Raw genomic sequence first — 23,212 nt, 5'->3', positions numbered from 1 at the left:
CCACAATAAAATTCCAGTTATATTAATTTAAAGGGCAGAATTTATTGCACAAGAGTATTCTCTTTAAAAAAAAAATGAAAAGAGTGTCTTCCATCCTATGACCTCAAATATCTACTTTCATTCTGAAGTTCAATGTAAGATTGACTAATTGGCAAGAACTTTTAAATGAAATATTTATTCATCTATATTATGAAACGGAGACATTTGGATACTGAGTTGTGATCTTACTGTGACTACAGTCTTGCTATTTGATATGGGCTAAGAAATATTTACAAGTAATCTGTATTTTAATTAATCCATATTCTGGCACAAATGTTTAGCAAATGCCAATTCAATTGTCTGGCATATGCATTTATTTAGATAACATGGAAGATACCCTGCTATGTAAAATTTCTCCCAGACAAGCTGAAAGTAATAATACTTAAGTCAAAAGTATCTTTATTCAGAATTTTAAACATGATTTGCATATTTAATATGTATAAACCTTTAGGAAAAGGCAAAGTGGAATTCAAGTGGTTTATTTCTAACTCTGGAACTATCAGAATTGGACTTGTTGACTCTCTACTTCTGACTGGATGGGCTGTAATGGCACACTGCAGACACATTTAGACAGAGTGTGAATATCTTTCTCCCTATGACACCAGCTTATCTCTAGGAGTCATGAAAAGGGGTTCTTTATAAATTATACTTCTAACACTGAAAGTGTTGTCTTTGATCTTGTAGGTAAAAAATCTCTATACCTAAGGGAATGAATTAATTCCTATATTTAATGAGAGGCAGTCATTAGTAGACAATTTCAACATTCATACTAGAACTATGCATTGGATTTCTGCAGCACAGTAACAATCTCATAATATTTCTGGATGATAAAAATCTTTGAATGCTTGGCATCTATATGTGTGAGGAGAGACAAAGGACAGATACAAAGGTGTTTCAAATATAGGTAAATAGCACCACTAATTGAGGATAAGAATTAGTCATCTTCCAACCTTAACTGAACTTAGAGCTGCCTCAAACCTAAAAACACTGAATATTCCATTTCAACAACTTCTACATGACTTTGTTATGAAATGAGTACACTCACCAGAACAATGTCCAGAGATGACCAGTTGTTAACAAGGCTGTGGCTAGGCATTTGAGGTTCCCTCTGCCCCTCAGATTAAGATTTCTCAGATCTCTGAAAAATAACTCTTCCACGAGGAAGTCCAGAGCCACCACATGCTGCTCTGTGTGGGACCCAGACTTACTGCAAACCTCTGGGTGCAGAGTGTGAGCACCCTCGTTGATACAACCACTCAGAAAGGGCAGTGGAACTTATGTCCCCAACACACTGCCAGACAGATGTCACCAGGCTCCAAATGCCTGTTGACAAGAAGCAGATTTGACAAACGGTTAAATCAAAATAGATCACATTAATGGCCTCCTGTACTACTTCTAATGAAACTAAACATCTGAAAGGAAAACAAAAAAAAGTATTTCTTTTAGTTTACCTGCAGTATCTTTCCCAGATATGATGTTTTAATTTCATATATTACTATCTTACTTTAGGCACCAAACAATTGCTTGGTTCAGAAAGCTCAAAGGATCTTGTTCATTATTTATAAACAATATTAACAACCTGCAATTTTATGCATTTACTGTGAGCCAGGCACTGTGCGGAGTGCTTTGTAAACATGATCTAACTTTGAGAGGAGTACTATTATTTTACAAATGAGGAAAATAAGGTTTAGTGAGATTAAATCACTTGCTCAAAGTCACAAAGCTATCTGGAGGCAGAAGTGATTTCACAGTAATCCTTCATTCAAATCTTGGTTTTTCCTTTGTATTACATTTTCCTGAAATAAATATTTTCAATTTTCTTCTCCAGAAAAAGAAGAGGAAAAGAAGAAAGCTGAGAAGAAAGTGACTTCTGAAACAAAAAAGAAAGGTGAACAATTTAAAAACTAACACAGAAACCAATTAATATCCTTTTACAATACTACTCATAAAGCTCTTGTTTTCTAGGAAAGATATTCCCTTAATAATTTTATTGTTATTGTTGTTAGCAGTCTTGAAATTTATAAATATTCTAAATAAGGTTGAATTGATAAATTTTTAAAAAGAAAATTTATGTCTAAACACTTTTCTAAATTGTTACTGATGGAATTTTTTTCTTACTGAGGAGTGGTACTCAGTTCTCTCTCTGCAAATACAAATATGAAGTTCTTATTCAATTCATTCAGTTTAATAAAAAGTGTCTATCAAAAGGGCAACTATTGAATGTATAAGGAAAAAAAACTAGTTGATTGATATACTGTATTTTGTTATTTAAAAAAAATTGTTTTAATGTTTATTTATCCTTAGAGAGAGAGCAAGCATGAACATGAGCAGGGGAGAGGCAGAGAGAAAGGGGGACACAGAATCTGAAGCAGGCTCCAGGCTCTGAGCTCTGAGCTGTCAGAACAGAGCCTGATGGGGACTGGAACTCTTGAACTGCGAGATCATGACCTGAGCCTAGGCTTAACTGACTGAGCCACCCAGGCACCCTTATTACTTTTAGATGGTTGTTTTCAAATAGTGCATCTGAAGTTTCAAGTGAGCTCCAGAGATTTCTGCTTCTGACATGCTTCCAGTGGCTTGATAGCCCAGAGAACTTTCAATATATTCATTTTAATGTCCTTTAGAAAAACTATTGAGGGGCGCCTGGGTGGCTCAGTCGGTTGAGCATCCTACTTCGGCTCGGGTCATGATCTCACGGTCGGTGACTTCGAGCCCCGCATCGGGCTTTGTGCTGACAGCTCAGAGCCTGGAGCCTGCTTCAGATTCTGTGTCTCCCTCTCTCTCTGACCCTCCCCGTTCATGCTCTGCCTCTCTCTGTCTCAAAAATAAAAAATAAACATTAAAAAAAACTATTGAATAATAGCAAAATTGATAATGGCATATAATATTTCCATTGTCATGAGAATTTTGTTTTTGAGCTTAGCACAAATTTGCTTCCTTCCTGAGGAGGAAACACAACAGAGGTCCATTTGTGTTCGGAAGGGGCTGGTTTGCTCATATTTGACACTACTGTGGCACGGATTTAAGATTACTCTATAGAAGATGAGTTGGATGCCATAATGGCAGTCACGTGTGCCCCAAAATACATAAGAATTAAACAGACACCTAAAATGAGTAAAATTTTCTCATTTTACTACCAGAAAAAGAAGCTGTCAAAAAGAAAACCGACAAGGAAACTGCCGTTGATGTGAAAAAAAAAGGTATTGTACTTTGTTTCCTTAGTCAAATTATGTTCACAATGTTTGTTCATGAAAGAAGTTTGGGGCGATGTAAACAAACTGGATATAGGTACTTAAATCTGTGCATGTTCAGGCTGTCAAAGCAAACATTGCACTGGACGAAATTAAACATGCAAGGAAGGCTTTATTCAAGGCTGTTGCAAAAGAGGATAGAGGCCACAACTCATTCTGAACTCAATTTCACTGAAACAAAGAGGAGGAGGGTTTTTAAGAGCTGCAATGGGGTGGAGGGTTTAGGCCATGTGTGTGCTAATGGGCCTGACTCAGAGCAAAAGTAGACTGGTTTCTTAATTTCGTGACTGGAGTGCAGTTTTACAGCTTGGAGCAAGGCACTCCAAGGAGTTAGATTCTTACTATCCCACAGAAACGGGGAAACTGGGGTACTATTGTTCTTGATGATTACATTTCAAAGGGATGGCTTCCTGCTCCCTGAGAAAGGTATTCTTGAGTTAGAAAACCAGGAAAGAGCGTTTTAAAAAGATTTCTATTTGAAAGGAGCAGAGAAAGAATTTACAATTACAAGTCTTCTGAAGTAATTGCTTTAAGTAAAAGGAGGGTAAGAGCCTAAGGTCAGAAAGAAGCCTGTCTAAAGTTTAGGGAGGCTGAATTCAGAGAACTTTAAGGCCATCCTGGTGAAGACATAATGAAATTGAGAAGAGCTACATAGTATAATAACACCACTTTGCAAAGCTAAGAAGCTCGGAGAGAGTAATGCAGACCATTAAGAAAGAGCGTTGTTCAACAGCTTAGATTTTTGCTTTATACTTAGTCGTGCTTTAATTCTTGCTCAAACATGAATACCAGCTTCTATTCAGGTTAAGCTTAAGTCTAGGTGAAAAAGATAGTTGTCTCACATTATGAGATATTATGGTTTGGTGTTAAGTGTTCTCACCCCCAAATATTTCCTCCACTAGTGTCAGTGATGCTTGAAATTCCACTATTAGAGATATTCCATTCCTTTGAGTTATGAAGGAATTGTCCTCTATTAAGATGCAAATCTCCTAGGCCTGTGTGTATGGGCTAACAAACTAATTCTTCTCAGTTATTAACACTTAAAGTGAATGAGATTTCCAGACCCTTTCTGTGTAATAATAAGCTGGAAACAATGACCTAGAAAATGGGGTGGTAGGTAAGCTTAAATAAAGGAGAGGTTGAAGAGAGAGCTTCAAGGCAGGCTATTGTGTGGAGAGAGAAGGACTGGATAGCATCAGTGAAAACGGTTTTCTTCTAGGAAGTAGATAGCTTATCTAGAGGGGAAAAGGTGATGGTGAAGGATCCTGAAAAGGAAGGCCACCGAATGCCAAACTAGATACTAGTTAGTAACAAATAGGGGTTGCAGGAAGTCCCCAACATCATGCTGTAAGCAGGGTAAAAAAAAGTGTAAAGTATTAACAGTTGCATGATTGTATGACTCATGAAATGCTCAAGAAGAGACCTCCAGGTGTTCTGTGGGTCTGAGAACTGATAGCCAAATATTTTACTTTGCATTCAAATTTCCGTTATTAAGGGCATATTATTGTAGAATCTGTTGAATTGTTGAACATTCATTGAGTTTGACTTAAAACTTTCCTTATGCCCCTGGTGAAATACGTACCTTATCATAAAAGAAGGAAAAATGCAATTTTGGCTATTTGATGGCTGCTTGGGTCCATATATCTGTGACATGATTGGGTGCTAAAGGGAAACAAGGTTCTCCTTTCTGGACCATCAGTTTTACCAGGTATTTGCAGAAGAAGTTTTGAATTGAATTGTAATCTCCAAAATATTTGTCATATGTTTGCAAATGCAAAATCAGAAAATACTTTTGGCAAAACTCAGTGATGTGCATGGTTGTCGTTTTAGTTTGGTTTTAGTTTTTTAGGAGAAAGGCAACATGCCTTATGGACAGTGAGTGATGGGAAAATTTGATATTTCTCTGCTACTGGGAAACCTGTGTTATTAGCCCAGCAGTCATGTCAGAGTGAGGTTATGTACCACTGGCAACAGAACTGATTATGCCAATATCACTCCCCACAAGGTCAGGCTCATCCATTCACTGCCTACAAGGCCAGTGCTCATGTGCTCATCCACTGAAACAGAACTAACTGGGTGGTTGCTCAGCATACCTGGGGAAGGCTGCTCAGCTAGCGTTGAAAAGCAAGTTTGTCCTTCTTGGAACCAGTTTCCCGTGTGTTTGTTTGTTCGTATGTTCACTGTTGATGACACAAAATACTGTTGGATCTTAAAAATTAGTTCAACTTCCTAATGAAAATATGTGCAAATTGTTTGTTTATAAGCTCTTAACCCTCCAATACACTCAAAATTGTGTGTGTGTGTGTGTGTGTGTGTATGTGAGAGAGAGAGAGAGAGAGAGAGAGAGAGAGAGAGAGAGAGAGAGAGGTAGAGAGAGAGAAAGAGAAAGAGAGAGAGACAGAGACACAGAGATTTAATTAATGCTAGTTTATAACTCTTGTTTCTTTTTAGAGTTTAATAATTCTCCAATTGTATTTTCATGTGAGAGGCAATATGGTTTAAAAGCAGCCAGTTTGAAATGTGACAATAGTAATTTCTAGAGATAACGAAAGAAATTGAAAATAATCTGAAATCTTGAAGAGCTGAGGCACATATGTCATTTCTTCCTAAAATAGTCAGAGGAATATAGCAGAGTGTCCGATGTCACTACTCTAGCCCCAAAGAGTAGAAAATTTACAAAGCATAAGATATGCCTAGATACTTATGGGATTTACCACGATATTTTATTATATTTATATTGACTTTTGTATTATTTACATTTATATAACATATAAAGTTACTTACATATTATATTGTTATTTTATTTTATTACATGTATATTTTATAATTATGTAGATGCAAATGAACCTGAGACATAAATTCTATGATAAATGAGCCTCTACTGCCTGAAACTAGTAAATCACACTTTGCAAATGATCTATGCTATGGAAAATGAGGGTGGGATTTTACATGATATAAAATTGCCAGTTCACAAGTTAATAATGGTTGAAACAGGGTAATTGGTGCATCCAGATTCATGATAATAATCTCTTATTTTGTATATGTTTCAAATTGTCCTGGTACAAACAAATATGTGCCACTTATAAAACACTGTATGAAATGGCAAAAAATAGTCACCAGGATATTTTTACAATGTTATGAGGTAAGTTTCAGTCTGAACACCATGGAAAACGCAATCAAGAAAGGAAATAAAAACCTTTAGAAAATATCTCCCTGTGTTTATATGACACTTCAGTGTTAGACATACAAACCACTCAAGGTAGACAAGCAGAAGGACTTCCCTCCAGGAAAGTGGACACAGCACAGTTGTTGGAAGCACCAGAAGAACACTGAAATCAAGGAGCTGTTACTAGATTACTGAGCATCAAGGCCTGTGAGTTGGTCAGGAAGTGGCTTCACTCATCAAAGCTGCCTCTTAACACCCACAGACTAGATCCCGGAAATGTTGAGGCCAGCCTAAGCAACTAGCTCACATCAAAGTGACCTGTGCCAAAATTGTCTGCTTCTCAGTCTCCTATAGGTGCATCTAACTGGTAGAATTAAATATACTGCAAGTGAGTCTGGAAGATGCAGGTTTTTGGCATTCCATGTTTTCCATCTGGAAGGAGGATTAAATGGAAGTTAAAAGAGGCCATCTAAGGTATCTATAATAAAGATACAGAAATGTTTTATAAGATAAAACTCACATAATAAAAGAAGGTTTTTGAAGGCCTGAATTACACAAAGATGGGTCAATCAAGCAACATGATAAAAATGTGGCAGTTTAAATGCTCATAAGACATAGTCAAATATAGTTTGTGTTATTCTTTACCTAAACTGTAGATAAAAGACATTCTTCATCACTTTATTTCACAAAATGGTATTTTTGAAGAAACAATGTTCTTAGTGCTTGATGAGGTTATAATGGTTAAAAAATTAACAAGTTGCTTTCCTTATAATGAAACAATTATAACCTGGAGAAAAAACATAAACCAGGATAGAATAAGATCAAAACTATGATTCATTTCTTTCAGATTGGCATTTCTGGAGTTATAAGTTATCATAAATTTTTTGGACTTAGATTCATTACCACCCTATAATGTTTACAAGCCTATTAATTATGAAGATAATTTTGACTTGATACCTGATAGATAATGGTGTAAAATGATGTTTCATTATCACACTTTGCAACATGACTTTTTTCCCAAGAATTTTCTGAATAGGAGTATAAACTATAAGAAAGATCCTGAAAAAACATACTAGTTTCTCTGGAATAGCTGCTAGAAAAGGACAAATTCACTCATCCATGTATTCTTGCATGCATTCTTATAAAAAATATTCACTTAATGTCTACCATATACCAGCCATTGTGCCAGGTGCTGAGTACACAGAGGTAGATAACTGAACATAAACCCTAACAGAGTTTACATTTTGATAAAGGAGGCACACAGTGAACATGATGTCCATAAGTCCAACTTGGGATAAGGGCCATAGGAGAAACAAATTTGAGGCAGTGAGGAGAAAGCAATGAGTGGGGATAGGGAGCTATTTAAATAGATAAGCTTGTTAGAGCAGGCTTTTCTAAGAGACAGCATGTAACCTGTCAGGGGGCTCGATCCCATGAACCATGAGATCATGACCTGAACCAAAATCAGGAGTTGGATGCTTAACCAATGAGCCACCCAGGCGCCCCTTTAAGAGACAGCATTTAAATTGGAATCTGATATATTGTCAGGATCCAGCCATTGATGTGTGCATCTTTATGTGATGTGTGAATGTGGTATGTGTGTGTGTGTGTGTGTGTGTGTGTGTGTGTGTGTGTGATAGATGTATATGTGCAATACGTATGAGAGGAAGTATAAGGGGTCAGAATATATAGGGACATATGTAAGTGTTTATTAAAAGTATAATAGGAAACACGAAGGATATTAGCAGTGTAGAAAAACATTTTCATTTATACTTTACACAAGTATATACTCATTTTGAAAATGGGTTAGAGGGAGAAAAAGAAGAGGTAAGCCAATTAAAAGATGGGATCATTTACTGAGATGAGGAAGCTTATCTGGGGAACAACTGTGATAGAAACAATCTAGTTTCCTCTTGAGTATGTTAAGTTTCAAGTGTATGTGACATATTATTCACATTTTATATCAGGAACTATTTTAGCTGTTTTTTGATACTAACTCATTCAATCCTTATAATAAGTGAATAAATAAACTGTTCTAATCCTCATTATAAATTGAGTAACCTAAGACACAGAAAGGTTAAGTAACTTGCCCAGGGTCACACAGTTAGTAAATGTCAGGGCCAGGATATTAATCCATCTACTCTACTCTAAAAAGGCAGTTAAATACATAGGTCTGGATTTCAGAGGGGATTCTGAAGTAAAGCGACATATACAGAAATCCATATAGATCGTATTTGTTTCTCTGGGAATAGATGAGATTACCCAGAGAGATTGTGTCAAAAGAAATAGAGAATAGAATACAGAATGAAGACCTGTGGAATTCCAACATGTAGAGATTAGATAATGGAAAATAAAGCAAAAGAGGCTGAAAGAACTGCTAGAGAGATTAAAGGAAAAGGAAAAGAGTTTGGTATTAGAGACATTTCAGAAATGGATGTTTCAAGAATCGTGAAGTTATCAGCCTTGTGAATGTTACTTAAAAGCTGTGACACAAGGGCAGGAAAGACAAGAGCACTTCCTATAGAGTGAAGGAATAAAACCAGATTGCAGTGGAGGCACAAAAATGAAGAGGAAAGCAGTGATTTTTTTTTTTTAATTGTGTCTGCATAAAGGAGGAAAGAGTCTTTTTTGTATTGTTTAGTTTTGTTTTGGGAGGTGAATTTGGAAGCTGTGGACATCAACACAATTTGAGAGACTGATGCTCAAAAGGACAAGGTATGAGTGGAAATCTAAGAATTAATCGAGAATTCATTGTTTGATGAGCACATGGGTGAAAAAATAATCTGCTTTTTTTAAGATAATACCACGATGCTCCAGTAGTCAAAACCTGGTGTTTTCAAGTTATGAAGAAGAATCTATCTAGATTGTCGTATAAAAAGAAGCATGCATTTGAAGATATACATGAAGATTAGGCAGCTCTGGTGATAAAACTAAAACTCCAATAATAAATACATTCTGAGTTGAAAGCCTTGGTTTTAGAGATAGACATATCAAAATGTCCTTGATGTTCACTGAATAGGAAAGGGTAAGTTTGTGAAATGTACTTTAATGTTTTTTAAAGAATTATTCATTCATAAAAAACAACTCATAAGGCTTGTGCTGTGTTAAAGTATGCAACCATATATATTTCCACAGAATATTTTCAATGATTGTTTGAGGCAAATACAATTAAATTCTGCACAAACTAAAATCTTTGACTATTTTATTTCTCTATATAAGATCTACTTTTGTCATTGAGAAATTGTAAATGATACTTTACAGAAGCTTATAGCTTGGAATATGTCATTAAGTTTTATGCCTACCAGACATAGAATAGCATCTATTTTACTTCATGAATCTTTTGTAATGGATTGTTCGAGCTACTAGAGCTCAAAATAATTTACATGGCAGATTGCAGACCACTAAAATAAATTTATGTGTAATTAAAAGTAACTTCCTATATATATGTACAGATAAAGATAATACATAGCATCTTTCCAATGTTTTCACTTTTAAGTTTTAGTTTAAAAGAGCAAACTTCTATTTTCCATACTTGTATTTTGAGATGATTAATTATAGGTGTTTATGCTCACCCCATCTCTTCCTCTACTTGAAAAAACACTTGGTTTTAGAAAGTTATGTTATATTTGAATTTTGTATTTTATGCATATGTATTTGGGTAGAATTTAACAAACACATCAGCTAAACATTATTTGTTACTCTTTGAAACCTAGATTAACTTTTTCCAGAATTCTATAAATTTTGCAGTAATCTACCAGCTAATATCAAGTTAAAAAAATAGGTACTTCACACATTTTTGAGTGATATTCAGACAGTTATATTAATGCATGCCCTAAATGAAATTATTAAAGAATTTGTTCAGGCAGGTAAATAATGAGTTATCTGGCACAAATAGACTTGATCAAATTAGTAATTCCCAGCCTTGACGTAGGGGTGCTCTGTAATTACAAGGCAACCATATATTCCTTTAAAATTAGCTTTTTGTTCCCAAATAGATCAGGCCGCAAGTCCAAGTTCAGGTGATGGCAGCTTGACTATATTAAAAACATTTACAATGCTTGAATTGCCTTGAAGGCAAAAGAATATATTTTCAAAGTGTTTTGTAATCACAGAAATGTAAGACAATAGTTGCTTATTCTCTACAGGGCAAGGGATTTTGTGATGGAATAATACAAGAACGTCTGCTGACTTTTTACTTAATAATTATATCTTTGATTACCTCTTATATCACATCTCAATTAGCAGGATAGAAGCTAAACTGCTTCAGAAAAGGTGAGAGAGAATTAATATCATGCCATGCTGTGGGATCTCTGGGATAATGCTCCACGTTCTAGCTTTTGGTTTCAACAATACAAAAGTGTGTCTGGGTCGAATGCAAACAAGAAGTAAATGCATTTTGATATTTTTTATTTTATTTTATTTTATTTTATTTTATTTTATTTTGAGAGAGAGAATGAGTGCAAGTGGGGGAGAGGGGAAGAGGGAGAGAGAGAGGGAATCTTAAGCAGGCTCCATGCTCAGTGCGGAACCTGACTCAGGATTCAATCCCATGACTGGGTGATCATGAGCTGAATCAAAATCAAGAGTCAGATGTTCAACTGACTGAGCCACTCAGGCACTCCAAGGCATTTTGGTTTAAAAAAGAATTTAGAGACAGTAGTGAACGTGGTGGAGAAGTAGAGGGACCCAAAGTTCCTTCATCCCTCAAACTCAGCAGTATTGAGTCCAAAAGACTTGTAATTCCAGGAAACCAGACTACAGAGTGATAGAAACATCTCCAGGGGCCCACCAGGACAACTTGGCAGACAATAGGTGTATGATAGTGAAATGGGACAGATAAAACGGGTGGCGTAGGCATGGAGGGGAGGGATCCCCTTCTGTGGAGAGACAAAAGGAAGAGAATGAGAGGCTATGGAAGTGTAGGATTGTACTTGGACATGGGAAAAACCACAGACCAGGGAATGGAAAAAGTGGAGAAAGAACCAATTTCTAACATGATCCAGGTTTGTGGGTCTTTCTCCAGACTGGGGCTGGCCACCCTGTATGCATGCCCAGGGAGGAGGGGAACCAGCCCCGGGCTTGGTAGTGAGCACAGAGGTGCAGTCTGAGAGACTAGTCCCCTCCCTCCCCTGAGTACTGTGGGAAGAAAGTGTATAGCCTCTTCAAGGACAAAAGACCCTGCAGGTGCCCGACAGCCAGAGGCGCTTTGTTGGCTGCTGGGCAGAGTGGCATTACCCCAGAACCAAGGCCGGTGGAGTGGGATTCTTTAAGACATCAGGGTTTGAATCCCAGCCAAGCACCTGGAGGTGAGGGAGACAGTGGAGTGGGACAAACCGGCTTCACAGGCCCATGCGGCACTGTGAAGAAGGCCTGAACGGACTGGTCTGGAACACCCAGTCTGGGGAGGAGAGACTGGAGTGTTGCCATTTTTCTCCCCATCACCTACAAGGAGGGGCTTCAGGGAACAAGACAGGGGGCCCACAGTGGAGGCAGGACCACCTATACCAAACCATGCCCCTCTGTGCCTGGTAACTGCACATCTAACAGAGCAAGATTCACACTGACTGAGCCAGACAGTCCCTCCTCCAGACTAGCACAGCCACATTTTCCAAGGCACCGTCAGATATTGGTCCAGTGGTTTTGCATTTTCTGATTTGATTCTTGGTCAATTCTTATTTTATATCCATATATATATATTTTTTTTTCTTCCTTTTCTTCTTATTTCTTCCCTTCTCTATTCTGGTTGTTGGTTTGTTTAAGCAGACATTTTTAATCTAATTCTTTTCACACCTCTTCTGTATCTCCTTCTTCTTTATTTTCCTCTCTGTCTCTCTGTCTCTCTCTCTCTCTGTGTCACTGTCTTTCTCTCTGGAATAAGCTGTATAGCTTCTCCGATTCTCTGCCTTGTAAATTTTTTTTCTTTCTTCTTTTCTTTTTCCCCAGCCCTGTCTTTTTGTATGGGATAAGGCATCTTCCACTACCACCCTCCCCTTTTAAGTTTTTTTTTTCCAGGGTTACTTCAATGAAAAAATCAAAGCACACCTGGTGGAAGGTCCAAACCACCACTACAAGTAGGGAGATAAAGCAACCAGAGTCACAATAACATAAAGCATGCAACACATTCCAAAAACACCTCCTGAAGGGCCAGGCCCTGGACAGTGTATGACTTTTAATATAGTAGTTTTTGCAGGTGCAGGGCACATAAGCTATTTACACACACAAAGGACAGAAAACTATCCAAAATGATGAAATAGAAGAATTCTCCTCAAAAGAAATTCCAGGAAGAAATGACAGAAAATTCTTCAAACAGATATAAAAAATATATCTGAACGAGAATTTAGAAAAATAGTCATAAGATTAATAGCTGGGCTTGAAAAACAGCATAGAAGACAGAAGAGAATCTATTACTGCAGAGATCAAGAAACTAAGAAATAGTCATGATTAATTAAGAAATGTTGTAAATGAGGTGCAAAATAAACTAGATGCAGTGACAGCAAGGTTGGAGGAAGCAAAGGGGAGACTAAGTGAAATATAAGATAAAATTATGGAAAAAGATGAAGCCGAGAAAAAGAGATAAGAAAATACTAGACCATGAAGAAAAAATTAGAGAACTAAGTAATTCAATAAAACGTAATAATATCCATGTCACAGGAGTTCCAGAAGAAGAAAAGAGAGAGAAAGGGGCATAAGGTTTGCTTGAACAGATTATAGCTGAGAACTTCCCTAATCTGGGAAAGGAAGCAGACATCCAAATTCAGGAGGCATAGAGAACTCCCTTCAGATTCAACAAGAATAGGTCTTCACTGCTGCCTATCATAGAGAAACGGCAAGATACAAAGACAGAGAATTCTGAAAGCAGCTAGGGACAAATTGGCTTTAATCTACAAGGGTAGACATGTAAGGGTAGTAGCAGACCTGTTCACTTAAACTTGGCAGGCCAGAGAGAGGGGCAGGAAATATTCAGTGTGCTGAACAGGAAAAATATGCAGCCAAGAATCCTTTATCCAGCAAGGCCGTCATTCAGAATTGAAAGAGAGATAAAGGCTTTCCCAGACAAACAAAAACTGAAGGAGTTCGTGACCACTAAACTGGCCGGGCAAGAGATCCTAAGGGGGACTCTGTGGGTGGAATGCTGCAAAGACAAATGACCAGACACATCACCACAAGCATGAAACCTACAGATAACACAATGACACTAAATCCATATCTTTCAATAATAACTCTGGATGTAAATGGACTAAATGCCTCAATCAAGGACATAAGGTATCAGAATGGATAAAACAAGAACAAAAACAAAAACAAAACAAGACAAAACAAAAACAAACAAAACCAAGATCCATCTATATCTGTGAGGACACCTTTGGACTGAAAATGAGAGGATGAAGAACCCTCTATCATGCTACTGGAAGTTACAAGAAAGCTGGAGTAGCCATACTTATATCAGACAAACTAGATTTTAAACTAGACTGTAACAAGAGATGAAGAAGGGCATTATATCATAATTACAGGGTCTATCCATCAAGAAGAGTTAACAATTATAAATGTTTATGCTCCCAACTTAATACACCCAAATATATAAATCAATCACAGACAAGCAATCTTATTGATAAGAATGTGGTAATTTCAGGGGACTTTAGTATTCCACTCAGAGCAGTGAACAGATTAAGCAGAAATCAATAAAGAAACAATGGCCTTGGGGCACCTAGGTGGCTCAGTTGGTTAAGTGTCCGACTTTGGCTTAGGTCATGATCTCACAGTTCGTGAGTTTGGCCTCACATCGGATTTTATGCTGATGGCTCAGAGCCTGGAGCCTGCTTCAGATTCTGTGTCTCCTCTCTCTGCCCCTTTCCTACTTGTGCTCTGTCTCTCTCTCTCTCTCTCTCTCTAAAAAAATAAATACACAGTAAAATAATTTTTAAAAAAAGAAATAAACAATGGCCTTGAATTGATATACTGAACTAGATGGACTTGACAGATATATTCAGAACTTTTCATTCAAAAGCAGCAGAATACACATTCTTCTCAACTGCACATGGAACATTCTCCAAGATAGATCACATACTGGATCACAAAACAGCTCTCAATAAATATAAATATAAAAGAATTGAGATAATACCATGCATATGTTCAGATCACAACACTATGAAACTTGAAATCAACCACAAGAAAAAATTTGGAAAGCCTCCAAATGCCTGGAGGTTAAAGGACATCCTACTAAAGAATGAATGGGTCAACCAGGCAATTAAAGAAGAAATTAAAAAATATATGGAAGCAAGTGAAAATTAAATAATAATCCAAACCCTTGGTATGTAGCAAAGGCAGTCCTAAAAGGAATTTACATTGATATCCAGGCCTATTTCAAGAAACAGGAAAAATCCCAAATACAAATCTAACCACACACCTACAGAAACTAGAAGCAGAACAGCAAAGAAACCCCAAAGCCAGCAGAAGAAGAGAAATAATAAAGATTAGAGCAGAAATAAACAATATAGAATAAAAAAAAAAACAGTAGAACAGATCAATGAATCTAAGAACTGTTTTTTTGGAAAAAATAAGCAAAAAGAAAAGAGAGACCCAAATAGATAAAATCACAATTGAAAGAAGAGAGATCACAACCAACACCACAGAAATAAAACAATGGTTAGAGAATATTATGAAAAATTATATGCCAACAAACTAGACAATCTGGAAGAAATACACAAATTCCTAGACCCCCATGCACTACCAAAACTCAAATGGGAAGAAATAGAAAATTTGAACAGACCCATAACCAGTGAAGAAATTGAATCAGTTATCAAAAATCTCCCAACTAAGAAGAGTCCTGGGCAATTCTACCTAGGATTCTTCCTAGGGGAATTCTACCAGATATTTAAAGCAGAATTAATACCTATCCCTCTAAAGCTATTCCAAAAATTAGAAAATGGAAGGAAAGCATCTGGACTCATCCTACGAAGCCAGAAATACTTTGATTCCCAAACCAGAGACCCCAATGAAAAGGAGAATTACAGGCCAATATTCCTGTTGAAAATAGATGCAAAAAAATCTCAACAAGATATAAGGAAATCAAATTCAACAATGTATTAAAAGAATTATTCACCATGTCCAAGTGGGATTCATTATTGCACTGCATGGCTGGTTCAATATTCACAAATCCATCAATGTGGTATGTCACATTAATAGAAGAAAGGATAAGAACCATATGATCCTGTTAATAGAAAAAAACATTTGACAGAAAAAAACATTTGACAGAAAAAAACATTTGACAAAATACAGCATCCTTTATTAATAAAACTCTCAAGAAAGCTGGGATAGAAAGAACATACCTTAACATCATAAAAGCCATATATGAAAAGCCCACAGCTAATATCATCCTCAATGAAAAACTGAGAGCTTTCTCCCTGAGATCAGGAAAGTGACAGAAATGTCTACTCTCACCACTGTTGTTTAACATAGCATTGAAAGTCCTAGCCTCAGCAATCAGACAACACAATGAAATAAAAGGCATCCAAATTGGCAAAAAAAAAAGAGGTCAAAGGTTCACTCTTCGCAGATGACGTGATACTCTGCATGGAAAACCTGAAAGACTCCACAAGAAACCTTCTAGAACTGATTCGGCAAAATCGCAGCAAAATCAATGAATCTGTGAGATTCAAAATCAATGAAACTGTGAGATCATGACCTAAGCCAAAGTCGGACACTTAACCAACTGAGCCACCTAGGTGCCCCAAGGCCATTGTTTTTTAATTGATTTCTGCCTAGATAATCTGTTTACTGCTATGAGTCAGCAAAATCAATGTACAGAAATTGGTTGCATTTCTCTACACCAATAATGAAGCAATAGAAAGAGAAATCAAGAAACTGACCCCATTTAAAATTGCACCAAGAACCATAAAGTACCTAGGAATAAACCTAACCAAGATGTAAAAGATCTGTTTGCTGAAAACTATAGAAATCTTATGAAAGAAATGGAAGACACAAAGAAATGGAAAAACATTCTATGTTCCTGGATTGGAAGAAAAATATTGTTAAAATGTCAATATTGCCCAAAGCAGTCTACATATTCAATGCAATGCCAATCAAAATTGCACCAGCATTCTTCTCAGAGCTAGGACAATCATAAAATTTGTATGGAACTACAAAAACCCACAAATAACCAAAGTAATGTTGAAAAAGAAAACCAAAGCAGGAGGCATCAACAATCCCGGACTTTAGCCTCTACTACAAACCTGTAATCAAGACAGTATATTGTATGACACAAAAACAGACACATAGACCAATGGAATAGAATAGAGAACCCAGAATTGGACCCACAAATGTATGGCCAACTAATCTTTGACACAGTAGGAAATAGTATCCAATGGAAAAAAAGACAGTCTCTTCAACAAATGGTGCTGGGAGAACTGGACAGCAACATGCAGAAGAATGAAACTGGACTGCTTTCTTACACCATACAGAAAAATAAACTCAAAATGGATGAAAGATCTATGTGAGACAGAAAACCATCAAAACCCAAGAGGAGAAAACAGGCAACAACCTCTTTGACCTTAGCCGCAGCAACATTTTACTTGACACATCTCTGAAGGCAAGGGAAATAAAAGCAAAAATGAACTATTGGGACCTTATCAATATAAAAAGCTTCTGCACTGCAAAGGAAACAATAAACAAAACTAAAAAGCAACTGACAGAATGGAGGAAGATATTTGCAAATGACGTATTGGATAAAGAATTAGTATCCAAAATCTATAAAGAATTTATCAATCTCACTCCAGAAAAACAAACAATCCAGTGAAGAAATGGGCAGAAGAAGTGAATAGACACTTTTCCAAAGAAGATATCCAGATGGCGATTAATAGGCACATGAAAAGATGCTCAACATCACTTATCATGAGGTAAATACAACTCAAAACCACATTGAGATACCATCACATCGGTCAGAGTGGCTAAAATTAACAACTCAGGAAACAACAGATGTTGGTGGTGATGTGGAGAAATGGGAGCCCTCTTGCACTGCTGGTGGGAATGCAATCTGGTGCAGCCACTCTGGAAAACAGTGTGGAGATTCCTCAAAAAATTAAAAATAGAATTACCTTACAACCCAGCAATAGCACTATTAGGAATTTATCCAAAGGATACAGGAGTGCTAATTCATAGGGGCACATGTACCCCAATGTGTATAGCAGCGCTTTCAACAATAGCTAAATTATGGGAAGATCCCGATGTCCATCATCTGATGAATGGATAAAGATGTGGTTTATATATATACAATGGAATACTACCTGGCAATGAGAAAGAATGAAATCCTGACATTTGTAGCAACGTGTATAGAATTGGAGAGTATTATGCTAAGTGAAATAAGTCAGTCAGAGAAAAACAGGTATCCTATGTTTTCACTCATATGTGGAATTTGAGAAACAACAGAAGACCATGGGGGAAGGGAAGGGGAAATAATCATTTCAAACAGAGAGGGAGGCAAACCATAGTAGAGTCTTAAATATAGAGAACAAACTGAGAGTTGAAGGGGCATGTGGGGGAGAGGGGGAAATGGATGATGGACATTGAGGAGGGCACTTATTGGATGAGCACTGGGCATTGTATATAAACAATTAATCAAACAAAGCCAAGAGCACATTGTATACACTATATGTTAGCTAACTTGACAATAAATTGCATTTTAAAAATGATAATAATTAAAAATAATAAAAATGAAAAAGAATTTAAAATACATCTTAAAACTCAGAATGGAAAAGGTTTATATTAAAACTTATTTAAGCCTGGAAAAAAGGGACTGGTATACAAGTGACTAATTTCAATCTTCTTAACACCTACTATGGAGAATCAGAACTACCCTCCCAGTGAAGACAGAAATAAAATAAGCCCTAAATTTGAGTATGAGGGAGTTGTGTTACATTTTGTGAAATACTTTCAAGAGGGAGGATTAAAATACATTTGAGAAAGAACCAGTAAATAGACTATGAATATTTCTTCTTTGTTTGCATGGACATATTGACATTTTAAGTATTTCCTGTACCCATCTTAGATACATTCTTTTTAACTGCAGTTTATATTCAGAATGAATTGTTTTCTGAAAAAAATATAAGAAATAAAATAATTTAACATTAAAATAAGTGGTCTCTTGCAAACATCATAGATTAAATTTTAATGAGAAGATTGTGCAGAGTGGTACAGGAAGTGAGATATCAATTAGAAACAAGTTTTTTTTAATTAGAAAATTTGGGGGTATTTGGACCAATTTTGGGGGGAATTACACAGCCTGAGTTTTCCTTGTGATCTGAGATAAACATTTAAGCATATAGATGTAGATTCCCACTAATTTTTTAATTATATGTCCTAACTCTCTATAAGATTTTTCTTTCTGTGAAAGCAAAGCTTAAAAAACATTAAAATGATATTTTCTTCAATTTCAGCTTCTCCTGGGTTACCAAAGCAAAATTTCAAAATAGCTTAGTAAATTGTGTCAATATGTATTCTTTTCATCAAGAGCATTTTTAAACTAGTAACAGTTAAATGTATTCACTATTTTCTCATTTAATCCTTACAACAACTTTTGAGGTAGGGAATATAATGCCTGTTTTATAGAACCCAGAATTGGAACAGTTAAGTAACTTGGCCATGGTCACCAGTGACTAACAGCAGTAGAGACTTCACCAAAGAAATCCCACTGTGTTTTGCAACCCTCAATTTTTTTTTGTTTTTACCAACAGTAGAAAATGATGATTGTAGATTGCTTTAATGTCTTTTTCCTTTCTTTTTTTTTCCTTTTTTCCTTACATAATTTGAGACTATATTGCAGACAGTGTAAGCATTAAGAAAAGAAATAAAAAGGATATGAGTCTAATTCTTTTTCTTACAGAAATTATTCTTTTCTTCCTTCATTCACTCAACAAACATTTACTAAAAGCATAATATTGGCAAGGAAATCTGCTAAATATTGGAGATAGATCAGTATAACTGACATGGCACTTGTTCTTAAAGACATTAGAAAAGAGGAAAATAAATAGACATTTATAATATACTGTGAGTACTGCCCCAACAGGGCAGATACAAGATATCACACTAAGATCAAGGCATGAGAAACTGTCTCTTTCCTGGTAGGCTGCCCATTAGACATTTAGAACAGGAATGCCACAGACATATGTCAGAAGGCATTTGACCTAGATGCATTTAACATATTTTTAAACAGGATGGAGATTGGAATACATAAAATTTTAACAGTGGTTTATCACTGAGGGTATTTGCTCTCACAAGTGGCAGACCATTTAAAATAAGGAATTTATTGGTGTATCCAACTACAGTTCTAGAGTAAACTCTCTTCAGGTTCAGCTTGGCACAAGTGTAGAATGATATCCAAATGAAGTATATCTCTGCATTTTTTTTTAGATTCTGATTCCTTAGTGTTGGCTCAAGTGATTGCAAAATTGGCCATTTGAAGTGTGGTCTGCCCTACATCCTCTCTTGTTAATGTCCCATGGGAAAAAGAACAGGTTGGCTTACCAAGAGCTCAAACAGAAAACCTGAATTGAGTTAAGCTGGTCCTTATGGGCCCATTCCTGAACTAATCTTTATAGTGAGAACAGAGTAATAATCTGTTTTAGGTTAGGCCATAGTTCCTATCTCTTGAGCAGAACAATTAAATATTTGGACAAGATATTTGGACTGAAATTGCCAGGAAGGGGGGCTGATTCCCTGATTCCCTTAAAGCTAAATTAGGGTAAACACACACACACACACACACACACACACACACACACAAAAGCAAATGGAGTATTCACTACATGGGGAAAAACAAAACAAAGAGCGCCTGGGTGGCTAGGTTGGTAAGGCGTCCGACTTCAGCTCAGGTCATGATCTTACGGTTCATGGTTCAAGCCCCATGATGGTCTCTGTGCTGACAGCTTGGAGCCTGGAACTTGCTTCGGATTCTGTGTCTCACTCTCTCTCTACCCCTCCCCTGCTCATGCTCTGTCTCTCTCTTTCTCTCTCTCAAAAATGAATAAACATTTAAAAATTTTTTTAGAAAAAGAAAAACAACTCAACATAGGGTGTATAGTGTGGCAAACAAGAGCAAATAAAGTTGTGGATTTCATTAATTAAAATATTACATCTAGAGAAAAGAGTGAAATCCTGCTGTACTTTGTGATATTGGAATCTTACTTGGAGACGAATCTTTGATTTTAGAAACGATCTTTTGAAACAAATCAGATTATATTCAGAGAGAGTACTTTGTGGATATGAAATGGAAATAAGAAACCAGGGAGAAATCAAAGCCATATTAAAAACTGATGTACTCTCTTATTGGGGTGTAGGCTTACTCTTTATCACCTCTAGAATTAGGACTCAATGGTTGAATATAGGAGAAGACAATGTGGGATATTCAAGATTATAGAAAGAATCTCTTGTGTGGTGCCTGGCTGGCTCAGTTGGAAGAACATGTGACTCTTGGTCTTGGGGCCCTGAATTTGAGCCCCCCCCCCCAATTGGGTGTAGAGATAACTAAAAAAAACCTAAAACTAAAAAAAAAAGAATATTTTCAGTCAGTGAAGTCTACCATTTCAAGTTCAAGCAGAAGAGAAATAGGTATCTCCCTGGTATTTGTGAAGGTAAATCCTATAAGAATAATGATTATATTAAATTTAAGGAAACTGATCAGACTCAATTTTTCTACAATTAAACATCAGGCTAAATGAAACTGATGTCTAGATTATTTAACCTTTTAAATGAAGGTTTGTATTATTATGATTTAAAGTTTGGCCATCTGTCAAACTCTCCTAATTGGTTAGTTATGAAAAAATAACTACTGTCTGTCTACTACAGCATGCAGAATTATTCCAAATGTAATCAGAGAGTATGTTATTATGTCTGCCTAAACCTAGGACACTGAAAAAGGGAAATAAAATATATTATATATATGAAATGATGGTTAATTGTCCTCAGGGCAAAAATATCTCGAGAGCCCAGTGGAAAAATTACAATGACAATAAACTTAAGGTAGGACAGATAGTATAATAATTACATATGCTTCAAAAGACAGGGAATAAAGCTCTCAGACAACAAAAGTATTCAGGCCTGAAAATAAGAATTATGGTTATGTTTTAGGAAATTTTCCTCTTTAAATGAAGGGGGCATGGGAGTATATATAACACTTCTCTAACTAAAAGCAGTCTTTTGTTTTCCATAAAATAATTTCAGTTTCAGGAAAAAGTGTAGTAATAAATTAGTCACTGCCCGTATCTTGTTAGCTATATTGATCTTAGGATATAAGGTCAAAAAGATAAACAAATGAAAAAGCAAATGCTAAAGCACATCAAGAGCAGAAGCAGATAAAAATTGCTGCCTTCCTGAAAGACACTCTGCTGTTGTAGAGATGGACACATACTTAAGTTATACAATCAGAGAACAAAGGGTAAAGCAAAACAAAACAAAACAAGGCAGTAAACATGTAAAACAAATCTACCAAGAGAATATGATGAAATACTTGGGCCCTCTATTCCGTAAAATTATGTATAAGCACCAAAGGTTTTAGGAATTTATATTACTTCCTACTGTGGCATTCAGTGGGCATTTATTGAGTAAATGCTGAGTGCTTTGAAATGGTGGGGCCCTGCCAATTCTATTTCCTTTTGGGAGTGGAATTCTACTACCAGTTCACTCTCCTCTTTCTGAAACTACTGTTTCCAAACATTTCCCCTTTTTTCTGTCTACCTATTTACCATCCTTCTCTATCAGTTGAATACCTTGCTTCCTAGTTGCCTAAGAAAAGAACAATTGGAAGAGAGCTCTCATGAGCTCTGACCATTGAATCTACTAAAACACTCCATCTGTTTCTTTGTATCCTTAGCCCTTTTGGCTGAATGCAATACCGTACTTAACATGTTCATACTTATAGGAACGGCTTTTGCACTTGTGCATAATACACTATCCTCATCTGCTAGCTTGGGAATGTTGCTCCAGCAATTCTCTCCTCTGCAAATTTTTTTGACTTCTGCTGGTCACTTCCAGCAGCATACAGTATGCTATCCCTTCCCTTGTATATTATAAAAAAAAAGTCCTCCTGCTGATGATCTATACCCCTTAGTGAAGCCCACTTCTCAGATCCCCTTTAGAACAAAACTCTTCATGAGCTATTTACACTCTCCTTCCAGTATCTCATGTACCTACTGTCCTCAGGCTTTTTCTCCCCACACAATTCCTGTTGGAGTCACTACTGACCTCCACATACCAAATCTAAATGTGAGTCCTCAGTTTTCAAGAGCATCTGACAGTTGATCTCTCTTTACTGATTCTTGCACCATAGTTTTTCCTTCCTTTTAACCTTTTGTTTGGTTCCTCCTTTTCTTTCTGGTATCTAAAAGTGGAAGCACCCCAGGGCTCAATTGTAAGTGTCTTTCTCTATGCTTACTACCTAGGCGACCTCATACAGTTCCATGGTTTTAATACCACCTTTGTGATAATGAGTCCCAAATGTTTGTCTCTGGCTCTGAATTCTGTCTAAACTCCACACCTATCTATTTATTTGCCTATTTCACATTTCCATTTAAATACCTATTGAACAGGGGCGCCTGGGTGGCCCAGTTGCTTAAGTGTCCAACTTTGGCTCAGGTCATGATCTCATGGTTCGTGGGTTTGAGCCCCACATCAGACTCTGTGCTGACAGCTCAGAGCCTGGAGTCTGCTTTGGATTCTGTCTCCCTCTTTCTCTGCCCCTCTGCCACTCACGCTCTGCCTCTCTCTCTCTCTC

The 23,212-nt window shown here is 36.6% G+C and overlaps 1 protein-coding gene and 1 long non-coding RNA gene across 6 annotated transcripts in view; one reads left to right on the top strand and one right to left on the bottom strand.

The window, feature by feature from the left end:
• LOC131514791 (uncharacterized) overlaps positions 1-1,286 on the bottom strand; it is a 49,197-nt gene extending 47,911 nt beyond the window's left edge. For all 5 annotated transcript variants that reach the window (XR_009263275.1, XR_009263273.1, XR_009263274.1 and 2 more), the window contains exon 1: positions 1,085-1,286. This is a non-coding gene — a long non-coding RNA (uncharacterized LOC131514791). The remainder of the gene's footprint in view (positions 1-1,084) is intronic.
• TRDN (triadin) overlaps positions 1-23,212 on the top strand; it is a 393,952-nt gene that overhangs the window by 167,730 nt on the left and 203,010 nt on the right. The window contains exons 12-13 of the mRNA XM_058735145.1: positions 1,874-1,927; positions 3,180-3,239. Coding sequence (XP_058591128.1) covers positions 1,874-1,927; positions 3,180-3,239 — 114 coding nt within the window. The remainder of the gene's footprint in view (positions 1-1,873; positions 1,928-3,179; positions 3,240-23,212) is intronic.

The sequence above is a fragment of the Neofelis nebulosa genome, chromosome 6 (genome assembly GCF_028018385.1).
Source record: "Neofelis nebulosa isolate mNeoNeb1 chromosome 6, mNeoNeb1.pri, whole genome shotgun sequence".
NCBI classification, from domain to species: domain Eukaryota; kingdom Metazoa; phylum Chordata; class Mammalia; order Carnivora; family Felidae; genus Neofelis; species Neofelis nebulosa.
The sequence above is the reverse complement of the archived record's forward strand: the minus strand, read 5'-3'. Positions and strand labels throughout refer to the sequence as shown.